At 38.0% G+C, this 23,276-nt stretch overlaps 1 protein-coding gene across 1 annotated transcript in view; it reads left to right on the top strand.

Moving 5' to 3' along the window:
- Window positions 1–23,276, top strand: part of TRAPPC3L (trafficking protein particle complex subunit 3L) — a 43,155-nt gene that overhangs the window by 5,791 nt on the left and 14,088 nt on the right. The window contains exon 3 of the mRNA XM_004614009.1: window positions 1,680–1,779. Within this exon, the coding sequence (XP_004614066.1) occupies window positions 1,680–1,779 (100 nt within the window). The remainder of the gene's footprint in view (window positions 1–1,679; window positions 1,780–23,276) is intronic.

The following is a 23,276-nucleotide window of genomic DNA, read 5'->3' as shown; positions in this document are numbered from 1 at the left end:
ATAATATGAAGAATATTAGAAACATTTAAAAATTCCTGGTGCAACGGAATACAAAAACGGTGTATTTGTAAAGATAGCACTCTGTTATTTTCAGTTGAATAACCTGGTTAGAATTACAAAAGTATTTTTCTTGAAAATCATAAAGCTAAGTGGAAATTTTTAACCATCAGAAATATAAACAGACTATCTCAAAAGATTAATGAATTAATGCTCACTCTGGTATTATCTCTGGTTATCCCATCAAACCCTCAGTCACCAAATCTCCCTGTTTTTGAACCAATGAAAGAAATATTTCTTCTTCAAACTGTCGTGTCTTTTACCTCTCAGAACATGCATAGGTTTATCTATATCCTCTCACTTTGTACATGAAGCTGTGAAATTAAAAAGACAATTTTATGCTGGTAGTTTTGCAAAATCAGTCTTGTTATTTCCACCATGAGGTTCCATTTTTTTGAGACTGGAAAAATAATACAGGTTAAGGTACTTGCCTTTCTGAAACTGACCCATTTCCATCCAAGGACTACATATGATCCCTTGAGTATTTCCAGAATTAACTCTAAGCAAAAAAAACAAAAATAACCTCTGAGCACTGATAAGTGTGATCCACCCTTCCACCCTCCCCTTCCCCTCACCAAAGCTCCTATGTCCTTAATCAATTCAAATCTTTAGGTTTATCTTGTTAAAGGTGTCTGTTCAGCACTCCTGGTCACATACTCAGTTGTATTATTATATCTCAATAAGATGCTCTCATAATTGTACTTGAGTTACTATTTATTTATTTGCTAGGGTAGCACTGCACTGTAGTACTGTTGTCCCGTTGTTCATCAATTTGCTTGAGTGGCACCGGTAACGTCTCCATTGTGAGACTCGTTGTTACTGTTTTTGGCATATCGAATACGGGTATCTTGCCAGTTCTGCCATGTGGGCGAAATACTCTGGGTAGCTTGCCGGGCTTTCTGAGAGGGACAGAGAAGTTAAACCCGGGCCGACCTCGTGCAAGGCAAATGCCCTGCCCGCTGTGCTCCAGTCCATTTGCTAGGGTCGAACTACAAAAAATACAAATACCCTTTTGCAAGTCCCCATAGACTCAGTTTCCTGGAATGAAACATGAATTTTCCACACCTTACTCTTCTTCTTTGCATTGAATTTCAATTATGACTGCTAAAACTACTACTGCTAACACAAATTTATTTCTTTATTCCCTTCTTTCCTTCTTTCGGAGCCAATCCCAGATATACCTGCCCTCCTACCATAATAATTACGCCAAAATAATAAATATCCAGATACTACACTTGTAACAGACAAGTTAACTAGACCCTTTCTGATTGTATTATTGGGCAAAGATGAGGAATTCAATTAACTGTGAGAGACGTTGGACTGCACATACCAATATACTTTAGTTTTAATTCCCACTGTCAAGTTTTATCCAACCTTTATACTAACCTTTATACTAATAAGACTCTACTGCTTGTGAGAGACTAGTTGTATTTCCTAGATGTGGTGCTCTCTGTTTCCATGGTCTGTGAAAACAAATAAAGGAGCCATTACCAAATAGTCATTGACACATTTGGTTTAGATTGTTACTAGTGCCAGTGCTACATAGACGTATCTATTCTAAAGTACTGATTTCAAATTACTCAGACATTGTTTTTAGACCATACTCTTTCTTTCGTTCACAGGGGATATGGCATTGGAACACGCCTGGTAGAAGACTTTTTGGCCCGATCCTGTGTAAGAAGATGTCATAGTTATTCAGAAATTATAGACATAATTGCTCAGGTAAATGCATTTTTAAGGACTGTCTATAAATTTTTTTAAAAAAAGGTTTTATTTTTCCTAAGTGTGATGGTTACTCTACTCAAAACGAACAGATTCCTTTATCTATTATTAGGTGCAAGAGAGGGGTTGTAGACAAGATTTCATTTTATTTCAGCACAGAGATAAAGCTGTTATGAAAAGAAATCAATGCTTTCAGGCATTTAAGCATCTATGGATTTTTCTGACCACAAGGAATGTGTGAAGCATTTGTTGTCCATTGGAAAAAATGTTTTAATAAGATAAAAAAAGTGGACTATAATAAAACACACATGCAGCAAGTCAATTAATTTCCTTTTATAATAATCTCATCACATGGGAGAGCATACTCTGGTTGTCTCAGAGAATATTGTTGTATCATTTCCTGGCCCCTAACAAAGTAATGTTCCTACAGGAAAAAATACTAAGCTTTCCATAGATGTTTATATTCTAATAACATCACAGCCCTCAACTATAAATCTATCAACTTAGACTCTTCTGAATGAACTTAAACTTATTAGAATCAAGATCAGGTCATAGATCCGATCCTTGACCAGGACTCCTTTCATCTTTGGGTTCCCAGTTATTTACCTAGAGTTGTTATTTTGGGAAGACCTAGGAACTTCTGTGGTTGTGAAATATTTATGAGGATAGGTATTCACTGTCTCTTGATTCTCACAACTGAAAGTCAGTCTCAATCTTTTGATTTTTTTGGTTTTGGTTTCTGTGCCACAAAGCTTACTCCTGGTAGTCCCAGAGGGCCATATGGGTGCCCTGTTTCAAACCCAGGTTGGCCACGTGCAAGGCAAGGTCCCTACCCATTGTACTGTCTCTCCTGCCCCTAAAACTCAGTCTCATTCACTTTTCTCCAGTGATTAATATTGCTAAATATTGCCAGACTGACTTTTTACATAAATAAAATTATAGTTTTACTGTGTTTTGTGATTCTAAATTCAATTGTACAAATATATTCTTTTATAATATACTTTAGAGGTTCCCCACGAAAAGACAGAGTAGAAATTAGATTCCCATTTTTTTAGATAAGAAAATCATAAGAAAAAATATGATAGAGCTGAATAATGTTCTGTATAAAAATTTATATTCTAAAAAGAAAGTTTAGGCACCAGAGAGATAGTATAGTACAGGATGGATTTCCTTGGAAGAGGTCAACCCAGGTTTGATTCCTGGCACCCCATATTGACTCCCAAGCCCACCAGGAGTGATCCCCAAGTACAGAGCCAGGGGTAAGCACTAAGCACAGATATGTGTGACCCAAAACCAGAAAAAAAACAAAACTGAAACACAATCTAACTCCATATGTTATAATTTACTATTATTATTACTTTTATTATTTCATGAGTAGTAAATTATGTAATTAAAAGTAAAATGTGGGGGGGCCGGAGTGATAGCACAGCAGGTAGGGCATTTGCCTTGCACGCGGCCGACCCGGGTTCGATCCCCGGCATCCCATATGGTCCCCCAAGCACCGCCAGGAGTAATTCCTGAGTGCAAAGCCAGGAGTAACCCCTGAGCATCGCTGGGTGTGACCCCCCCACAAAAAAAAAGCAAAAAAAAAAAAAAAAAGTAAAATGTGGGTCGTAAGTCCTAATGGAGTGAGTTTTTTATACTGCTAAACATTTAAAAATATTTTTATATTTAAATAATATAACCTTTAAGCTGTATTTTGAAAATTAAATCATTTTTCACTAAGTCAGTTTTGTGGACAATACATAAAGTACTAGCTTTATGTACTATCTTTATCAAAAGTAAATAGTTGAAAAAAATGTTAATTATTATGTTTAATTTTTGGATTTTAAAATGCTGGAATTTTGGTAAAAGTTATTTGATATGTATTTATAAACATGAATGTAGATGGCTTTGAACAGTGTATATATTTGTATAATGTTGTTTTCCAATCTATTAATAAGGGGAAATTTTCATTTGTTTATTTTTTAACTTCTTTTATCAATATTTTATAGTTTTCCACACACAAGTCTTTCCAGAGTTAAGTTTAGTCCTAGGTATATTTTTTTTCTTTTCTGGAGCTATTTTATTTTATTCCTTTTGTAAATGAAATTTTTTGTAATTTCTTTCTTTGAATAGTTCATTGTTAATGTGTAGAAGCACAACTGATTTTTGTATGTTGAGTTTGTATCGGCAACTTTACTGAAATTAATTGTAACATTTTAGGAGTCTTTCAGGTTTTCTATATAGAAGGTCCTATCATCTGCAGATCTGCAGATAATTTTACTTTTTCCAATTAATATGTTTTAAAATCTTTTTCTTGTCTAATTTTTCTGGTTAGGACTTTCAGTACTTTATTGCCTAGAAGTGGCAAGAACAAGTAAACTTACCTTGATGGTAGAGGAAATGATTTCTGTTTTCACCATTGAGTATAACAATGAAGAAAGGACAGTGTCTCCTACAAATGGTGCTAAAATAAACCTATATATTCATGTTCAAAAAATATATGGTTAGACTATTTTTACACTCATCTGTTGGTGCTTTGCTTATAATTAGCTGCTTTTATTAAAAGGTCTGCCCTTCAGCATTATTGTAACATTAATCCTTGTAAGCATGCCTTAGAGGAGGTAGGTGTCAAATGTCACAGCCTTGGTTTTATAGACATGAAGATTAAGGTCAAGGAAGTTTATCATAGCCACATGCTGACCTTGAATGATAGCAAAGTCAAGAATAAAAGCTAATGGTTGTGACTTTTGCTTGGTTACCCTTTCAGACATCACACAGAACATCATTATCATCCTTCTCAAATACTTATATTCCATCACCTTCAGAGAAGTCACAATCTCTGTCCTTGATCTTGAAAAGGAAAGAGAAGGGAAAAGGAAAGAATGCCAACTTGTACTTCTCAGTTATATTATATTCCACATATGAGTGCAATCTTTCTATGTCTGTCTCTTTCTTTCTGACTCATTTCACTCAACATGATACTTTCCATGTTGATCCATTTATATGCAAATTTCATGACTTCATGTTTTCTGACAGCTACATAGTATAAAGTTTCTTTAACCAGTCATCTGTTTTGGGGCACTCTGGTTTTTTCCAGATTCTGGCTATTGTAAACAGTGCTGCAATGAACATAGAAATACATATGCCATCTCTACTATACCTTTTTGCCTCTCCGGGATATATTCCCAGGAGTGGTATTGCTGGGTCAAATGGAAGCTCAATTTCTAATTTTTTGAGAATCGTCCATATTGTTTTCCAAAAGGTCTGAACCAGTCGGCATTCCCACCAGCAGTGAAGAAGAGTCCCTTTTTCCCCGCATCCACGCCAACACCGGTTGCTTTTGTTTTTTGGGATGTGGGCCAGTCTCTGTGGTGTGAGATGATATCTCATGGTTGTTTTGATCTGCATTTCCCTGATGATTAGTGATGTGGAACATTTTCTCATGTGCCTCTGAGCCATTCGGATTTCTTCTTTAGGAAAGCTTCTGTTCATTTTATCACCCCATTTTTTGATCGGGTTGGCAGTTTTCTTCTTCTGGCAGATATCTCTCTGGACTTAGTTACTAAAATAGTAAATTACAGAAACCCAAAACTGAGAGGCCGCTAAGTGTGGTCACTCGACCTCATACCTCTTCATCCTCAGCAATGGAAAACAAATTATCTAATGCTTCCTTTTCAGCAGGTCTGACTTTAGGGGAGACTCTCCAAATAATAATAGTGAGTTTTGTTGAAATATTGTATGCAATCAAAGTGAAATTTATTAGTTACACAGGCGGGGGGGGGGTTAGGGTGGGGGGGCTAGGGGCGTTGGGGGGTTAGGGGTGTGAGAGGGTGGGGTGGAGCTATACTGGGATTCTTGGTGGTGGAATATGAGCACTGGTGAAGGGATGGGTATTCGAGCATTGTATAACTGAGATTTAAACCTGAAAACTTTGTAACTTTCCACATGGTGACTCAATAAAAAATTGAAAAAAAAAAAAGGAAAGAATGCTCTTGAAGATAATTAAGCAAAAAAAAAAATACTATGCCCAGAGAAGTGTATGAAAGACCAACTTTATGCCATGCTTTACAGTCTTTTCCTTCTGGAGAAGGATGATATTGTAATTTCAGGTCTTAACATCTTCATATCTATTTCTTAAAGTTGCCTTCTTGGGTATTAAATGACCCCATGTAGCGGTTTGAAAAGAAATACCTGACTGGGTATATGTTTCTATTGAGGAGAGAGAGATCCTCTGACAGATTGACAGATGTCAAGTCACTGATTATAAACAAGCAAAAACAAATTTAAAATGTAAAAATATATCATATTTTACCTAAAGAAGAGATGGTAGATTAATTTTCATACATCTTTCTACAACATTAAAACACATCCATTTAATGATTCTATCATAACAAAGTCTACTTTTTATGTGATGGACTCAAACAGCAATTTTTTTGTTTTGTTTTGAGGCCCCACCCAGTGGTGCTCAGGGTTTCCTCCAAATTCTGTGCTCAGGGTTCACTCCTGATGAGCTTCGGGGAACTATATGGGATGCCAGAAATTGAACCCAGATTGGTCATATGCAAGGCAAGCATCCAACCTGCTGTACTAGCTCTCCACCTTCTCAAATGGAAATTTTTATTTTTCAGCATTCAAAATAATGTTGGAAATTTAAAATAAATACATTTTATTTATCTATTATTAATTATTTTAACAGTAAATTTATTTGTTGTTAATTATTTTAACAATAATTTAAAATTTATTATTTCAATAAATTTTGTTTATTTATTATTTATTGTTTGGGTTTTATATAACAGTTTTATGACAGCAGTGTTGTTACACCATGCCCACAACTGTAGAGCCAAGATCCTCCATAATTCCCTCCACCCCATCCCACACAAACCCTCAGATCACAGTTCTATTGGCCGTATCTCAGGGATTTTTAAAATTGGAGATTCTCTAACCCCTTGATTTGTTTCCTTATACTTTGAAAATTAATGAAATCATCTGACATTTCTCTTTTTCTTTCTGGTACTTTCCTTAACATTCCAACAAATTCCAACCTAGTTTCAACAAGCTGTAAGATTTCATCTTTTCTCATAGCTGAGTAGCAGTGTATGTACCACGGTTTCCTTTTCCACTCATCTGTTATTGGACTTTTGGGTTGTTTCCAGATCTTATCTATTATATATAATGCTACAAAAAATATAGGCATACGGATGACCTTTTGGATTAATGTTTTTGTGCTCTTAGGGTAGTTTTTCCAGGAGTGAAATACAGGATCATATGGATGTTCAGTTATTAATTTTTTGTAAAGCATCCAATTTATTTTCCAAAGAGATTGAACCAAACAACAGTCTCATCAGAACTGAGTAAGAGTTCCATTTTTGTCATATCCCTGCCAGTCCTTATTGTTTTCAGAATTTTTAGTGGAGGCCCATATTCACAGCGTGAAATGCTACCTCATTGTCATTTTGATTTGCTTTTACCTGATAATCAGTGATGATGAACTTTTTCTCATATGTCTGTTGACCATATTTATGGAATATTTGGGGCATTATCTGTTTATCTTTCCCAATATTCTGGTACTATTAAAATATTTTTAAATAAAATCACTGTGAGATTCATGATTAAGCTTCAGTTATATAAAGTTCCAACACCATCCCCCTCACTAGTGCACATTTTCTATCACCAATCAATGTCCCCAGTTTCCCTCCCACTACCCCCTCCCCAGCTCTGCCCTACAGCCTGCCTGCCTTTCTCTCTCTTCCTCTCTTTCTCTTCTACCCCCTCTCTCTCATTTCACTGTGGTTTGCAATACTGTTACTAAAGGGTATCGTGCATATCGTTTTACTTTTCAGCACTCAGTTTTTGTCCAGAGTGATCATTTCCAATTATCATTTATGTCACTCCTTTTATTTGTTGCTGTGTTTGAGTTTTGAGAGTGCTTTATATATCTTAGATATTAGCCCTTTGTCTCATTATGTTTGAATGTTTCCTCACAGTGTGGTGTCTACATTTTATGCCTCATTTCTTTTGCCATATAGAAGTGTTTGAGTTTAATGTAGTTCCGTTTCCCCATTTGTTTAGCTTTGCTTTTAATTTCCTTGTAATGGCATCATGTCATTGAAGTGTACTCTTAAGATCTTAAAGAGTCCCCCCCTATGTTTTCCTCAATATGTTTTATAGAAATGAGCTTGATATCAAGTTCTGTGACCATTCTTAATTAACCATTATGTACAGTATCATATAGGCATCTAATTTCTGTCCTCGCATGTGTTTTTGCATTTTCCCAGGACTCTGATGAAGGGACAATTCATACTGAAGTTCATGAACTAGCCCTTGTCATAAATAAGCTGCCAATATATCTGAATATTTGTCTCTGAGCTCCCAATTCTATTCCACTGATCTGAGAATTTGTCTTCATTTTACATTACACAGTTTTATTATTATGGTTTTGCAGAAAAGACTAAAACCTGAGAATGCAGGTAGAGAGATAGCCTAAGGTAAGATGCTGGCTGTGCACTTTGCCTACTCCAGAAAGCCATTCACAGATGGTCACCCAAGCACCATTAAGAGTGATACCTGAGTACAGCTGGGTGTGCCCCCTCCCAAAAGAATCTTAGTTAATCAAATATACTAATATATTAATACATGATACATCACTGTCAAGTGGGATTCATCCTATTATGCTCTCAGGTCTATGATTGCTGGTTGAAATACTTTTTTTCTTCTGGAGCGATAGCACAGCTGGTAGGGTGTTTGCCTTCCATTTGATTCCTCCATCCCTCTCAGAGAGCCCGGCAAGCTACCGAGAGTATCCTGCCCGCATGGCAGAACGTGGCAAGCTACCCATGGCATATTGCAATATGCCAAAAACAGTAACAACAAGTCTCACAATGGAGATGTTACTGGTGCCTGCTCGAGCAAATCGATGAACAATGGGACGACAGTGCTACAGTGCTTCCTTCTTTCTCTCTTTCTCTCCTTCTCTCTTTTTCTCCCTCTCCTTTCTTTCTTTCTCTCTCTTCTTTCTCTCTCTTCCTCTCTCTTCTTCCTCTCCTTCCTTCCTTCCTTCCTTCCTTCCTTCCTTTCTTCCTTCTTTCCTTCCTTCCTTCCTTCCTTCCTTCCTTCCTTTCTTTCTTTCTTTCTTTCTTTCTTTCTTTCTTTCTTTCTTTCTTTCTTTCTTTCTTTCTTTCTTTCTTTCTTTCTTTCTTTCTTTCTTTCTTTCTCTTTCTTTCTTTCTTTCTTTCTTTCTTTCTTTCTTTCTTTCTTTCTTTCTTTCTTTCTTTCTTTCTTTCTTTCTTTCTTTCTTTCTTTCCTTCTTTCTTTCTTTCCTTCTTTCTTTCTTTCTTTCCCTCTCATTCTTTTTTCCTTCCTTCATCCCTCCTTCCCCCTCCTTCCCTCCCTTCGTCTCTCCCTTCGTCCCTCCCTTCCTTTTGTCCCTATAGATTTCTTCAATTCAGTGATCAGTTTAATCATTATCGCTTTGAAATCCTCATCTGGGGCAATAGAGAGGCCTGTACTTGGAATCAATCCAGGGCTTTTTGTCCATTAGCACAGGTGGGCTCCTCCGCTTCTTCAATATGCCTAGTGCTTCAACTCTCTCTCCAATCAGAAGGCCAGGAAAAGGTCCTGAGACGGTAAGGGCCAGGACTGCCTGGACCTAGGGGATTCTCTGCTGAGACGTGTGGCAGGGACAGGGCTAGCAAACTTGGCACAACTCTGTTCCATGAGATAGGGCTGCCTCCTAGGTTGGGGATTGATCATGGTTGTCTGGCTTTAGACAGTTCAGAGGGATTCTTACCTGAGAGTGACATCAGGCTGGGGCTTACCAGCTTGGTATGAATCCATTCCACTGGGTGGGTGCTGCCATCACACATGAAGGTTCAGGTGGGGCCAACTATAAATTTTAGACAAGACGTAAGATAAAATTTTTTCCAGGGCATGATAACATAATAATGTAAAGCAGTTTCTTTACATGCTGCTATCCTGGATTCAATCCTCAGCATCCTGTTTGGTCCCTCAAATCTACCAGAAATGATTCCTGAGTGCAGAGTTAGAAGTAAACCCTGAGAAGCATCAGCCACTGTGGATATTACTTGTATTTCTATAGCCATTTAAAATTTGGGTGGTTGCCTGTCTGACCCTGTCCAATCAGGATATTGTAACAAAGAAACTATTTTCACCTCTAAGTGAAACTCCAGTCGGCTGGTAGAAAGGAGATGCAGAAGGGAAACCCCATTCTTTTCTCGACAGGGTGGTATTAACTTCCCACAATTGGAGATGCAAAATAAACTGAGAAGCACAATTTTCTCTTTTTATTTTGTCCATTCTGCATACTTTATTTTTTAATTAAGGCACCTTGGTTTACAAATTTATTCACAGTTAAGTTTTAGGTATACAATGTCTCAACACCAATCAATCCCACTACCTTTGTCAAGATCCCTTCACCACTGGCCCAGTTTCTTCTTCCCAACCCCCAGCCTGACAGGCACATTTTTTTTTAATTTATTTTTTTTTAATTTTTTATTGAGTCACCATGTGGAAAGTTACAAAGTTTTCAGGTTTAAATCTCAGTTATACAATGCTCGAATACCCATCCCTTCACCAGTGCTCATATTCCACCACCAAGAATCCCAGTATACTGACAGGCACATTTTTAAAGTTCAGTTGTGATTTGGATTTCGTGCTTTCTGTGTTGTTGACTCTGTAGTTTGGATTTATAGCCATGCCACTCTTCTAGACCACCGATGTACCTGAGGCTATTGACCCCTGCCCTCTGTTACTTCCCATCCACTTCTTGCTACCCCCCATTTCATTCCCTCTCTGACCTTTCCCTTCCGATACTCTTGGGTTAAAAATGACCAGTTATCTCTTTTTTACTACCTTTAATTCCCTTGTCCAATTATTCTACACTCTACAGATACGTGAGATTATCCTGTGATTGTCATTTTTTTGCCTTACTTCACTGTTAACATGATATTCTCCAGTTCCATCCAAGTTGCAGCAAATCGCATGATTTCAACTTTCCTTGCAGCTGCATCATATTCCATTGTGTATATACCAAATCTTAATAATCCATTCATCAGTTATTGAATCCATATCCTAGCCATGGTGCTCAGTGCTGCTATGAATAATGGTGTGCATATGTCCTTTTGAAGGTATGTTTTTGTGGCCTGAGTGTAGATACACAGAAGTGAAATTGTTAGACTGTACAGCTCCTCAGTTTTTACTTTACTGAGAGTGTTCATACTGTTTTTCATAGGTGAAAATCATAGTTTTCAATGGGCAAAATTTTTATGCATACTTTCTGTTGAACAATAAAAAAACAAATAGGGTCACTGCCCCTTTTTCTATAAATGTCTGTATAAAAATATTTGTGTTCTCCTCTGTACCATGCCTATTAAATAGACTGTCTCTGTTATATTACTGTTAGATGTGCTATTGAATTATGTCATGGTCAAAAAACTCAGAACATAGTTGACCAATTACTTGTTCACCCTTCCCTGGAAGTTCAAGGAAGTGAAATGGATGGCCTCATGCCAGTTTGGCACCTAAGGTTTCACCATGTGGAGAGTGTATTAGGATCTTAGACTTACTGCCTGTGTAACACTCATATAGGCTTTATTATTTTTTAATCTTTCAATCCCTATAAATTTAATTTCATATTTTAAATTTTATTAAATGAATCACTGTGATATAGAAAGTGATTCTATATTACAAAGCTGTTCATGATTATGCTTCAGTCATACAGTTTTCCAACACTCATCCCTCCATCAGTGTATGTTCCTAGCACCAGTTTCCCTAATTTCTAATTTCCCTCCCATCACTTCCCTCCCCACCCCCAGCCTGCCTCTCTAGCAGGTGCTTTTCTTCTCTCTCTCTCTCTCTCTCTCTTTCTCTCTCTCTCCTCTCTAATTCTTTCTCCCTTTTCTCTCTCTCTCACTCCTCCCTCTCTCTGTCATTCTCACTCCCTCCACTCTCTCTCTTGCTCTCTCTCTCTTTGCTGTCTCTCTCTCTCTCTTCCTCTCTCTCTCATTTGGGCATTGTGGTTTGCAATACAGATGCTGAAAGGTTATCCAGTATATCCCTTTACCTACTTTTAACACTGAGTTCTTGTCCAGCATGATCATTTACAGATACTAATGTCATCCAGGTCCCTGCTCTTACTTACCTTCCACCCCACACACACTTGCAGTTGATTCCAACCATTGACCAGTTCTTCTAGACCTTGTTTTCCCTGGCCATTCATATAGGCTTGAAATCAAACAATTCCACTTTCTGAAATGTCCATAGACCTTAATGTGCCAAAGAGTGAATTTTTGTGTGCAATGCAAAAGGCAGGAGTTACACTGTAAAGGTGAGTTGGCAACCATAACATGACTGAACAACTTTGGCAAAATGAGGAACCTCAAGATTAACTTTACTTAGGCCAGGTTTGTCACTATGAATAGAGTGACATACATCACTCTTCATTTTAATGTTTTAATCCATCTATGACATATTGTTTTACTGTATTTTGTGTCTGGTATTCCAAGAATTTTCTTCAGTTCAGCTTATTTTGTATACACGTTTCCATCCTCCATCTAGCTAGAGCAAAAGCATTTTACAAAGAATGGGAAAAAATTTAGTTGCAGCAATACATAAAAACTTTAATTTGATACTTTATTCTGCATCAAATCAAAAGTGAGGTTATGTTCATTACTGGGATATTTGACTAACCCTGCTGATCTGTTAGATTTTCAAAGGGAGGTGAAAATTAATATATTCTTGGGATTTTTCCCAGCATGCCAGACAAACTAGCTTGTGGTAAACAGTCATTAACTATTATTGAAGTGATTTAGAAACACTTGAAAGATCTTTCCACACATCTGCACACTGTTGAACTATGATTCTGTCCAGAAGAGGGCAGTGGTTCACATTATCTTTAAGGCTCTTACTCCAACCCTTGTCATCTTTTTCCACTTGCAGAAGCTCTATTATTTCAAACAGTATTTATCACATTGAAAATTCAGTGTTCTAAGTGCCTGGTTGCTTATCATGGCAAATTAACCAGAGTTGAACCGCAACAGGAGATTGTACAGGAATATGATTTATTCTCATTAAGTAACAGATAGTGAATGCATCTTGCTTTGTTTTGTTTTTCTTAATTTTTAGTTTTGGGTCTTACCCAGCAGTGCTCCTGGCTCTGTGCTTTGGGGTCATTTCTGGTAGAGCTTCAGGGATTAAACTCAGGAACTAAGACCAGGAATTAAACCCAGGCTCCCTGTGTAAGGCATACGTTCAGTACATTGAACTACCTTTCTGCCCCTCATCTTGATAATTTTATTAAAACATTCCTCCACTCTACACTATTTATATGTAGCACTGTAGCACTGTTGCACTGTTCCTCCATTGTTCATCGATTTGCTCGAGCGGGCACCAGTAACATCTCCATTGTGAGACTTGTTACTGGTTTTGCCATACCGAATATGCCACGGATAGCTTGTCAGGCTCTGCTGTGAGGGCAGGATACTCTAGGTAGCTTGCCAGGTTCTCCAAGAGGGACGGAGGAATCGAACCCAGGTCAGCCGTGTGCAAGGCAAATAAATGCCCTACCCACTGTGCTATTGCTCCAGTACTATTTATACGAGTTTAGAAAATTTGAGAAGGGGAAGATCCATTCTTGCTCCATTGAGTTTAATTGTGACTGCAAAATGTAAAAATGAATTAGGTAATCAAATAACTGGGTATTACATTTCACTTTACAGCTACATATTTCTTCTAGTTTATTTTTAAAATCTTCTGATTTAAGATCTAAAAAGCATATTGATTATGCATAACATTTTCATGATTTTCAAACACATTTATGGTTTTTGTTAGTTGTAGCTAACTGAAAACAAAAATTGAACTTTTTAAATAAGTCATTTCTATTTATTATGAAAAACATTTAAAATGTGTTTTATTTTATTAGTCATTTTTCTGTATCTGGACATAGAGGCTTATTAAAGGATATTCTGGGACCCAGAAGCAAAACTCATAGAACAGAAATGGGAAAATCCTTTAGAAATTCTGTTCTCAATAGCTGGCATTTATAGTTCCCTGTTTTAGTTGTCAACCACTTTGATGACTCACCTATTCTCTAGTTAATTTTCCCTCATAGTTATACTCTAATATTTTTCTATTCTTTATCTTTTCTCCATCTCAGAACTTCTGCTGCCTCCAGTTTTTACTGACTCGTTGCTTCTGATTGCTTGCTTTTCTGTAGGAATCCTTTGTCTTCTGCCCAATCTTTCAAACTCTGACTTTCTTCCGGTTCCTCATTCTAACTCCAGAAAAGGGTTTCTCACTGTCAATTCTATCAGTAGCACTCTGTGGGTAGAGCTTCCATGCCAGGTCATTTCAAGACCCAGAGTCAAACAATAGACTAAACAACTGGTCTCTTCAACGTCCTATACTAGCCCATTAAACGAAGTCAGCTCATCAGGGTAATGAGACACACAACTTGCAACCCTAAGGAATCCTTCAGAGAGGGAGTTGAGAACAAAAAACTTTCCAGGATTTCTCAAGACTGGCTAAGTATTTGGTACTGACTTATCTTAGTGTATAAAAACTTAGCAATGATAATTTATGAATCCTACCTGTGAAACCTCAATTCACTTTAATCATCTTCTCTATCATAGTGTTCATTTTCTTTTGCTTGAGAAAGCTAAAATTTGTATGTCAAGTAATGCAGTTGGGTCTGTTTTACATGCCAATGATAAACATTAAAGGAAAGAGAATTATTTTTGTTTTGCATTTGTAGATAAGAATGTTTTTAAAATAATGCTTCCCAGTAGAAACAATCCAGGGGAAATTACATTACATTGTTATTTGAAAGTAAAAATAATTGTTTTATACCATTATCAGGCACTTTTCAGAACATTATTCAGAGGAACACTTTGGTAGATAGGAGATAACCTAATTCTCTTAGGAAAAATGATGTTTACTTCAACAGATAGTATTAGATTTTCTTTTGAATTTCTTATAATGGAGCCAGTCTTCCAGGTTTTTCTTTGTGCTCTAATCCTATGGGACTATTGCTTTTATTTTCCTTTTTCTAAATTCTTTGCAGTCCTTTCTCTGGGCATTTTGTGTTTTTCAAAGAGTGTTACCAGAGACAACCTGCATTTTCTCTTTTAAATGTAAATAGGAGAATTGCCCATGTGAAATGAACTTGAGCCAGGGTGCAAATTAGAAACCAGCATATATTGGGTTTTTTTATTTCTCTTAAAAACAGACAGTTTTCTCCCAATGATTCTGTATTTTACTTATTCATCTCTGTATCCTGATTTCCTTTAGCTTCCTTTATTTTCTAAACAATGTACACATAAAAAAAATGCTTTCCCAGGAGTCACCATAGTTAAGAATTCGGAGAGGCTGGAGCAATAGCACAGTGGGTAGAGCATTTGCCTTGCAAGTGGCCGACCCGGGTTTGATTCCCAGCATCCCATATGGTCCCCCTAGTATTGGCAGGAGTAATTCCTGAGTGCATGAGTCAGGAGTAACCCCTGTGCATCGCCGGGTATAACCTAAAAAGAAAAAAATTCTGAGTACATAAGCCTAAATTTGATGTACCCAATATAATGCACACTTTTTAATTGTGTTGACATCATAATCCAATGCACAAAACAGGGAGGGTTTATTTGTTTATTTTTGTCTTTTGTCCTTTGATTTTTTTTTATTTTAGCAGGATGAAAATTAAATTTGAATTTTTAAGTTGCACACACACACACACACACACACACACACAAACACCCTTCCTACTTCGACACAATTTACTTTTAGGACTAGACTGAAAAATGTAGCCTGTTGTGATTTACAATTGACAAAGCCTGGAACCTTTTTGTTACTAGTCACCGTTTCCCTTTGTCCAAATCTCTCACTGATGTGGAGGCTTGGCTTTTCCTGACGATTACCTCTGAAGATGACTCATTTATGCTGCCTTATTAGCACTGGGATCATGTCCCTCACTGCCTCAGTGTCAGCATTACCAGATGAGTGTGCCTGGCCCAATTTGCCACCTGGCCGGATGTGGAGGGGAGATGTTGTGCTACACACACACTGCTCAAGGACAACTTCCTTCCTTCAGATAAACTCAGATGCCTTAATTGGAATAAGCTTCCCAGGCTTCCATCATATCCTTACCATGCAGGGTGGGAAGTGGGGAGGCTTGGGCTGGCTTCACCTATATCAGACAACCAATCTCTGTGCCTGCTGCGAAGATTCCCCCGAGCATTTTAGTATCTTGCTACTGTTTTATACTAAAATAATCAGAGCACAGTTGCTAGGGTATCCATTATTGTTATATGTCTTCTGTCCCTATCCAAAGATTGAGGTAGGAAATTGAGGTTCTGGAACGGGTGTGCCCTGAAAGTCCTGGTTGAATTTGGGAGTCAGGCATTCCTTTCTATGTGACTCATTGGAGGAGCTGGAGGGATAGGAGAGGCCGAGAGCAGAGCTCAGTTATTAATCTTAAGAATCTAGATAGACAAAAAGATGAAGGTCAGTCCAAACCAGTGTCAACTGGATACGGGTCCCTTCTCAGACCAGTTAGGTGTTAGTGGGTCTGAGAAATAAAGCACACATCTGTCTTACTTTTCAGTTCTTTCCGAAGATTATAGGTTCCTTTCAACTCTCAGCTTGAGTTGCGCGTGCGCACGCGCGCTCACACACACACACACACACACACACACACACACACACACACACACACACACACCCTTCCTACTTAAACACAATTTACTTTTAGGACTAGACTAAAAAATGTAGCCTTAACCTAATGAAAATCAGGTTAAGCCTTACTAGAACATCTTTCTTTGCCATTCATTACATTTTTCAAAGGTTAACTCACAATTTAGTCAGGGGGCCTGTTGAATTGTTTTACTTTCCCCCACTTTTTCCAACATATGATATTAAAATAAGTGGGAGCTCTTGACAAATAGGGATTGAATTCCATGGAAGTCACTGTACAACACCACACAACATTCCAGAGAACGCTGGCATCACAGCTAGCTGAATGTCAAACCATTTTTCTATTTAGTAACATTTTTGAACAGGGAATAAAGAGACTGGAAAAATTAAAAGGAAAGCAAAATCGTTTGTGGCCTCAAATTCTCATATTTAAAAATAAAAATTGAGAACAAAAACAATTTGTAAAATATTTTGAGAACTTCTATCATTTATTCTAAAAATATGATAGATAGATTACTTTTTAAAATTAGAAACTTGTTTAAATAAACATGACCAGTTGGGCCTAATTTTCTCTCTCAGTAGGCAAGAACTGCCTTACATAAACATCCACTCACTTGATCTCTTCCTCTTTGTACCTCTGGGAGGAGTCAGAGAAGAAATATGTAGGAAATTTTCTGGAGCAGAAAAGCATATCTGCATAGCCACAGTTCTATAGGCCTGCTGAGTCTAATCCAGAAGCCAGCATCAATCATTTTCTTATAGCAGAATTTTGATTAGAAAGCAGAGTACCTATAGAAAAATGACTTTAAACTTCTATGATATTAATAGGTATATATTTTTATTATAAATATGTAATACTTGTGTGCCATTTCCCCCCCTTTTTTGGGAGGGGAAGCACACTTGCAATTTCTCATGGCTTATTTCTGACTCTGCTTATGAAGAGTGCTCAAGGGACTGTGTGTGGGGCCAGGGATCAAATCTGTGTTGGCCACGAGCAAGGCAAGTGTTTTATTTGCTGTACCATCACTCTGGCCCATTTTTCTTTAGTCACAGGAATTAAAACTTTAAGAATTCCTCAAATCATTCTAATAGAAATTCACTGTTTCAGAATGAAGTTTTAGCTGCATTTGAGAACATTCACTTCAAAGATGAGAAACTTGATCAAACAATAACTTATATTTTCTTAACTTCTCTTCATATATAGGGTCAGTGAGAACCATTCATGCTTGGTCAGTTGCTTAAGGAAACAAGACTTCTTAAGACCTGATTACTATCCCTCATGTTTAGTTGTAAGACACAAATACCAACAAAACCCATGGGAGAAATAATCTGTCTACTATATATATGTAATGTTTTCTGCCAAATGATGCATAAATTTTAAGGTATTGCTCTTAAGCAAGATTATTCAATAGAACCCAATTTTTTTTTCTTATTTTATAAACCAGTCTTACAAATAAGCTACAGAATGTGACTTGGTGAGTTACTACTTTTTTCCTGTTCAATTTGTTTTCACTATGAGTTAAAACTTTAAGTACTGGAAAAGAGTATTATAGGGGTTAAGGCACATGCCTTGCCTGGTCCCAACCTTGGGTTTGATTAAATTTCTTGGTACTACATGCCTGAGTGTCACTGGGTGCAACTCTAGAGGGCCTCACACATTGACAGGGTGACTCTGGGTATCTCCTATACCACAAGGCCCTATCAGGTCTGCATTCTCTGATACTTGCATTGACATGCTAGCCAAGTTGGTTGCTTTGAATGGTCCATGAATGGCCCCAGGGCACCCTAAACATTGCTGGGTGTGTGCAGCCCAAATAAAATTTAAAAATAATAAAAATTTTTTAAAAATTTGAATAATTTTTCTTTGTTGAAGCTATAGTTCAAAAATCTGAAGTGATGAAAAGATTGCTTGCTTGCACTGTAGACATGGACTCTAAAATACATATATGATTACTATAATTTTTATTTTTTTTAATCTTTTTTTTTTAATTTAAATTTTATTGAATCACCATGTGGAGGGTTACATAGTTCTCAGGATTATGTCAGTTATACAATACTCAAACACCCTTCCCTTCACCAGTGCCTATATTTCATCACCAACCACCCCATTTATCTCCCGCCCCCTCCCGCCTCCCGAGTCCCCGCCCTTGAAAGTGATAAGTTTCACTTCGTTTACGCTTTATCTTGGTTACAGTCCATGTTTCAACACATAACTCACTATTGTTGCTAGGGTTTCCCCCCAAAAAAGAAAAGACAGTCCTACTGTCAAGGAAGCATTTGATAGCTCTCCATTGCTGAGAATGTAGATATTAAGTCCCGCTGTTTGTTACATAACTTTTCTATTTTTTCCCCCCTCGTCCTGCGCCACCGAGATCACGCCTGTTTAGTAATCACCACGCTGCCTGACAAAGGGAAAACAAACCAAAAAAGATGGTTATTTCTCATCATCAGCCGGCGTGGGGCTCTGGCTTAGTTGATAGTCTGGTAGAATGTCTGCAAGCAGTTTCTGGAACCAAAAGTAATACGCTGGTATCGGCCCTGGCTCGAGATTCCACCAGCGTCCCGTTGTTCCAAGTACATAATAATTTATTCCCTTGTATCCAATTCCCACGCCACCAGGTCCGTGTCAGCTTAATGGACATCATACTATGGTTAACGCCACGCCGCGTTTCTTCCCGAGAAAGAAGGATATTTCTTCTCAGCCGGCGTGGGGATATGGCTTAGTTCAGTCTATAGAGATGGCTACCACTTTGGTAGCCTTCAATATTTCAGCAAAAGACTTACTATTCTTGTTAGGATTTCCCACCAAAGTCCGACCCGTTAAAAGGGAACCATTTCATATTGGTGATGATTAAATGACAATAGGTTGCGCGGCCATGGCAGCGGCCTCGCGGCTTTGAATTTCTGTATAAAGTCCAGGGAAAGTACAGCCAGAAATTACACGTCGCTACAAACTTTAACCCTATTATGGTCCCCCCAAAGTCCAACCCATTACAAAGGAACCATTTCATATTGCTGATGATTAGATGACATTAGGCTGCCGCGGCCGCGCGGTTTTGGGTTTCTATATAAAGTCCAGGGAAAATTCTGCCTAAAATTCTATCGCTACAATCTTTTACCCTTCAACAAAAAACTTAGTACTATTGTTTGGAGTTTCCCCCCACGTTAAGCCCTGCCAAAAAGGAACATTTACACGTTGCTGACAATCAAGAGATATTTGCGATAGCAGCCGCGTGGTTTTGGATTTCTATATGAAGTCCAGGGAAAATTCTTTTGGTAATTGCATCACTCGCTGGCAGCACCTGGGCCAGAAGCTCCGAGCACACAGTTTGGAGGCATTTTGGGGGCGCCGCTCGTGTCCAAAGTGGTTCAGTTGCCTCCGGGGTCGATCTCGCGCGGGGCCGGAAAGGAGCGTCCCCCCATGGCTCTGTGCTTAAATGTCGGCCGGCACAGGGTGGATCCAGAAGTCCCGCCCATCGGCTTTCCCGGGCTTCCTGTAGAGTCTAAAAACCGGCTATTGCCTCGCTGCGTTCAAAAAGAAAGAGTTGAGAGAGAAAAGACCATACCCTGCCAGCAGCGCCTGGGCCAGAAGCTCCGAGCACACAGTTTGGAGGCATTTTGGGGGCGCCGCTCGTGTCCAAAGTGGTTCAGTTGCCTCCGGGGTCAATCTCGCGCGGGGCCGGAAAGGCGATTACTATAATTTTTAGTATTTTCCTTAAAATATTCAGTGAGGTTCAGTAACTTTGTATATCAAAACATAAAAATCAGCACTACTGTAACCATGCTACCTAAACTATAATTCTACTGTTCTACTGTCATAAGAAATTAAAACTACAATAAGAAATTAATAAATAAAATCACATATTTCAGTGCAAAAAGAGAGGGGAAACATACAAGATAAATTAAGATTAACATTTCATTGATAGACACCATATTTATTTTGAACTATTCTACATATTTTTTATCTAATGAACTAAAATAGGAACTTGACCTTATTTAACTTGAAATACAGTTCAAGCATAACTGTTGCTGATCTTTAAATAACCAAAGTGGAAACTGTGCAGGACAAGAGAGTCCAGGTACCTTGAGAAAGACCAGGAAATGTGAAGATAGACATTAATTCCCAGAAGTATGCCAAATAGTTAACTGATTGGAAATTTATGTACTTCCCTCCCACTCCCATGCTTATACACTCTTTATTTAAACACCATGGTTTACAAAGTTATTTTTGATTTGTTACAGGCAACCAATATTCCAACACCAATCCTAACACCACTGTCACCGTCCCTCCACCACAGTCTCCATTTTCCCAACCACCACTTAAGCCTACCTCCAAAACAGACCCACCTTAATTTATGTTGCTTGTTACCATTAAATGGTTACTGGAATGATCAAAAATTATTTCTGTAGAAAAAAGTTGTGAAAATTGTTATATGTCACAATGGGGACAGTAAATCTTTGTCTGAGGTTTTACTAAAGTGTTCTTGCAAGTTAAGCCTTGCTTGTTTTTGTCAGTGGATATTGGTTGGCTTCTGCATGACATCCCATCTAATGTGTTATGCTACTCCTGGGATGTCAGTATTGTAGAATTTGGACATGACACACTCCAGAAAATAAAGAATATTTAACTGGGTATGGTTTCTGGGTCTTGCAGAAATACAGGAGGTAGGAGGACGTGGCGGGAGGAGTTCCACCCTGACTCCAAGAAGGCTTGGAGTTTTCAGTCACAACGACCCATGTGCCTGGAGTTTTTAGCTGATTCAGTTCTCAGTGGTGCTCAGTCCTGAGGTGGGGGGTCCGTCCGGGGGCATGATAGCAGCTTTGGAGTGTGGGGAGGAAATCTGTGTGCTTTTGGATTTAAGATATAGGATGATTAAACTTAGGACGAATGAAACTCTGAGATAGATAACTCCAACACTAATTTTAAAAATAAGGGGCAATTTCTTAGAAGTTAATGAGCATTTTAACTACATTCATATGTGGCAGCATTTATGTTGTAGAAATGAAGACTCAGACAAGTTTAAAGCTTAGAATCTATCTTTAACCATAGTTGAATTTTTTTTAATTTTTTTTATTTTATTAGTTCACCATGTGGAAAGTTACAAAGCTTTCAGGTTTAAGTCTCAGTTATACAATGCTCAAACACCCGTCCCTTCAACCATGGTTGAATTTTAACTTTTATGAATTTTATATTATTCATAAAAAGCAAAACATTACAATAAAATGCGTTGAAAAATGTTCATTCCTTCATTCCTCCATAGCAAAATTTTGGATGTCAACCCTTTTAAAGCTACACAAGAGTCTTTTCTGCCTCAGTTTTAACAACTGAACATTGAAGTTATGCAAAAGGTTTCCTTCTTTGATCTTTGTGCCTTCAATATTCTTTCTCTATCTTTGGTTTTTGTCATCCTGATTATGATGTATCTTGGAGTTAATAGTTGGACCTACATAGTTTTTATATTTTGGGTCTAATTTCACTGAAACCCTTTAGATGTCTTGGATCTGGGTTCCTGTATTCCTCAACTCTGGTAAATTCTGATTTATGATTAATTTGACTAGTGGTTCTTTGTCAAATATGCTTTCCTATTCTTTAAGGACTTTGATGATTACAATATTGTTTCTCTTGAACTTATCCAATAGTTCTCTGGTGGGCTTCTATGTCACTTCTTTGTGTTTGGTGTGCTCTAAGGGTGAATTCTTGTGGTTCACCCCACTGGAAATCTCTGAGGTGCAGGATGAGTTTTGCTCTTTTCTTACCTGGCTAGTTCTCACCCAGTGACAGAAGGTACAAGTGAGTGCAGTGTGAGGTGTGATGAATGGAGCAGTTGTGTGGCCACTTATACATGATCAGGGTATAAGCAGCAGTAAGTGGAATTATGAGTACGGAGTGTGGATATAGATCTGGAAGGTTGAAAAGCAGGCAGAGGGTGCATGTATGGATGCACGCCTACTGAAAAAAAATTAATAAACCCTAGCAGGTAGGGCATTTGCCTTGCACGTGGCTGACCTGGGTTCGATTCCCCCGTCCCTCTCGGAGAGCCTGGCAAGCTACTGAGAGTATCTCGCCCACATGGCAGAGCCTGGCAAGCTACATGTGGTGAATTTGATATACCAAAAACAGTAACAACAAGTCTCACAATGGGGATGTTACTGGTGCCCACTGGAGCAAATCAATGAGCAACGGAATGATAGTGATACAGTGATAACCCTTTTGTTACCCAATTGTATTTCTTTAAATATCTCAAAAATATCCTATTACAGTTAGTTATTTGAAATAAAATGCAAATAAGACATTCATGCTGCTATGATTTTTTTTTTTTTGCTTTTTGGGTCACACCCGGCAATGTACAGGGGTTACTTCTGGCTCATGCACTCAAAAATTCCTCCTTGGGGGACCATATAGGATGCTGGGAATCGAACCTGGGTTGGCCGTGTGCAAGGCAACACCCTACCCGCTGTGTTTTAGCTCTAGCCCCCGCTGCTGTGATTTTTTTATAGCTCATTTATTCTCCTTTTAAAGATGTCATAAGTTTGTATTGGACCATATGACAAATAGAATTTCCTATAGTCTATATTTATTTAATTGCTTCCTAATTGTGCTATTTTATATATTATCTGTAGATAAACCTAAATACCTGATTCAGTTCAGATTCTCTTTCTCTCTTTTTCTCTTTCTCTCTCTCTTTGTTTCTTTCTTTCTTTCCTTTCCTTCTATCTTCTTTCCTAATAGTATTTCACAGGTGGTACAGTGCACTTACTCTTAGGAGACACATTGCATTCTGAAGGCCAGCTTGCATGGTACTGACCCCATCACACTT

Source organism: Sorex araneus, chromosome 4 (assembly GCF_027595985.1).
Source record: "Sorex araneus isolate mSorAra2 chromosome 4, mSorAra2.pri, whole genome shotgun sequence".
Lineage (NCBI taxonomy): Eukaryota > Metazoa > Chordata > Mammalia > Eulipotyphla > Soricidae > Sorex > Sorex araneus.
This window is presented reverse-complemented; position numbering and strand designations above follow the sequence as displayed.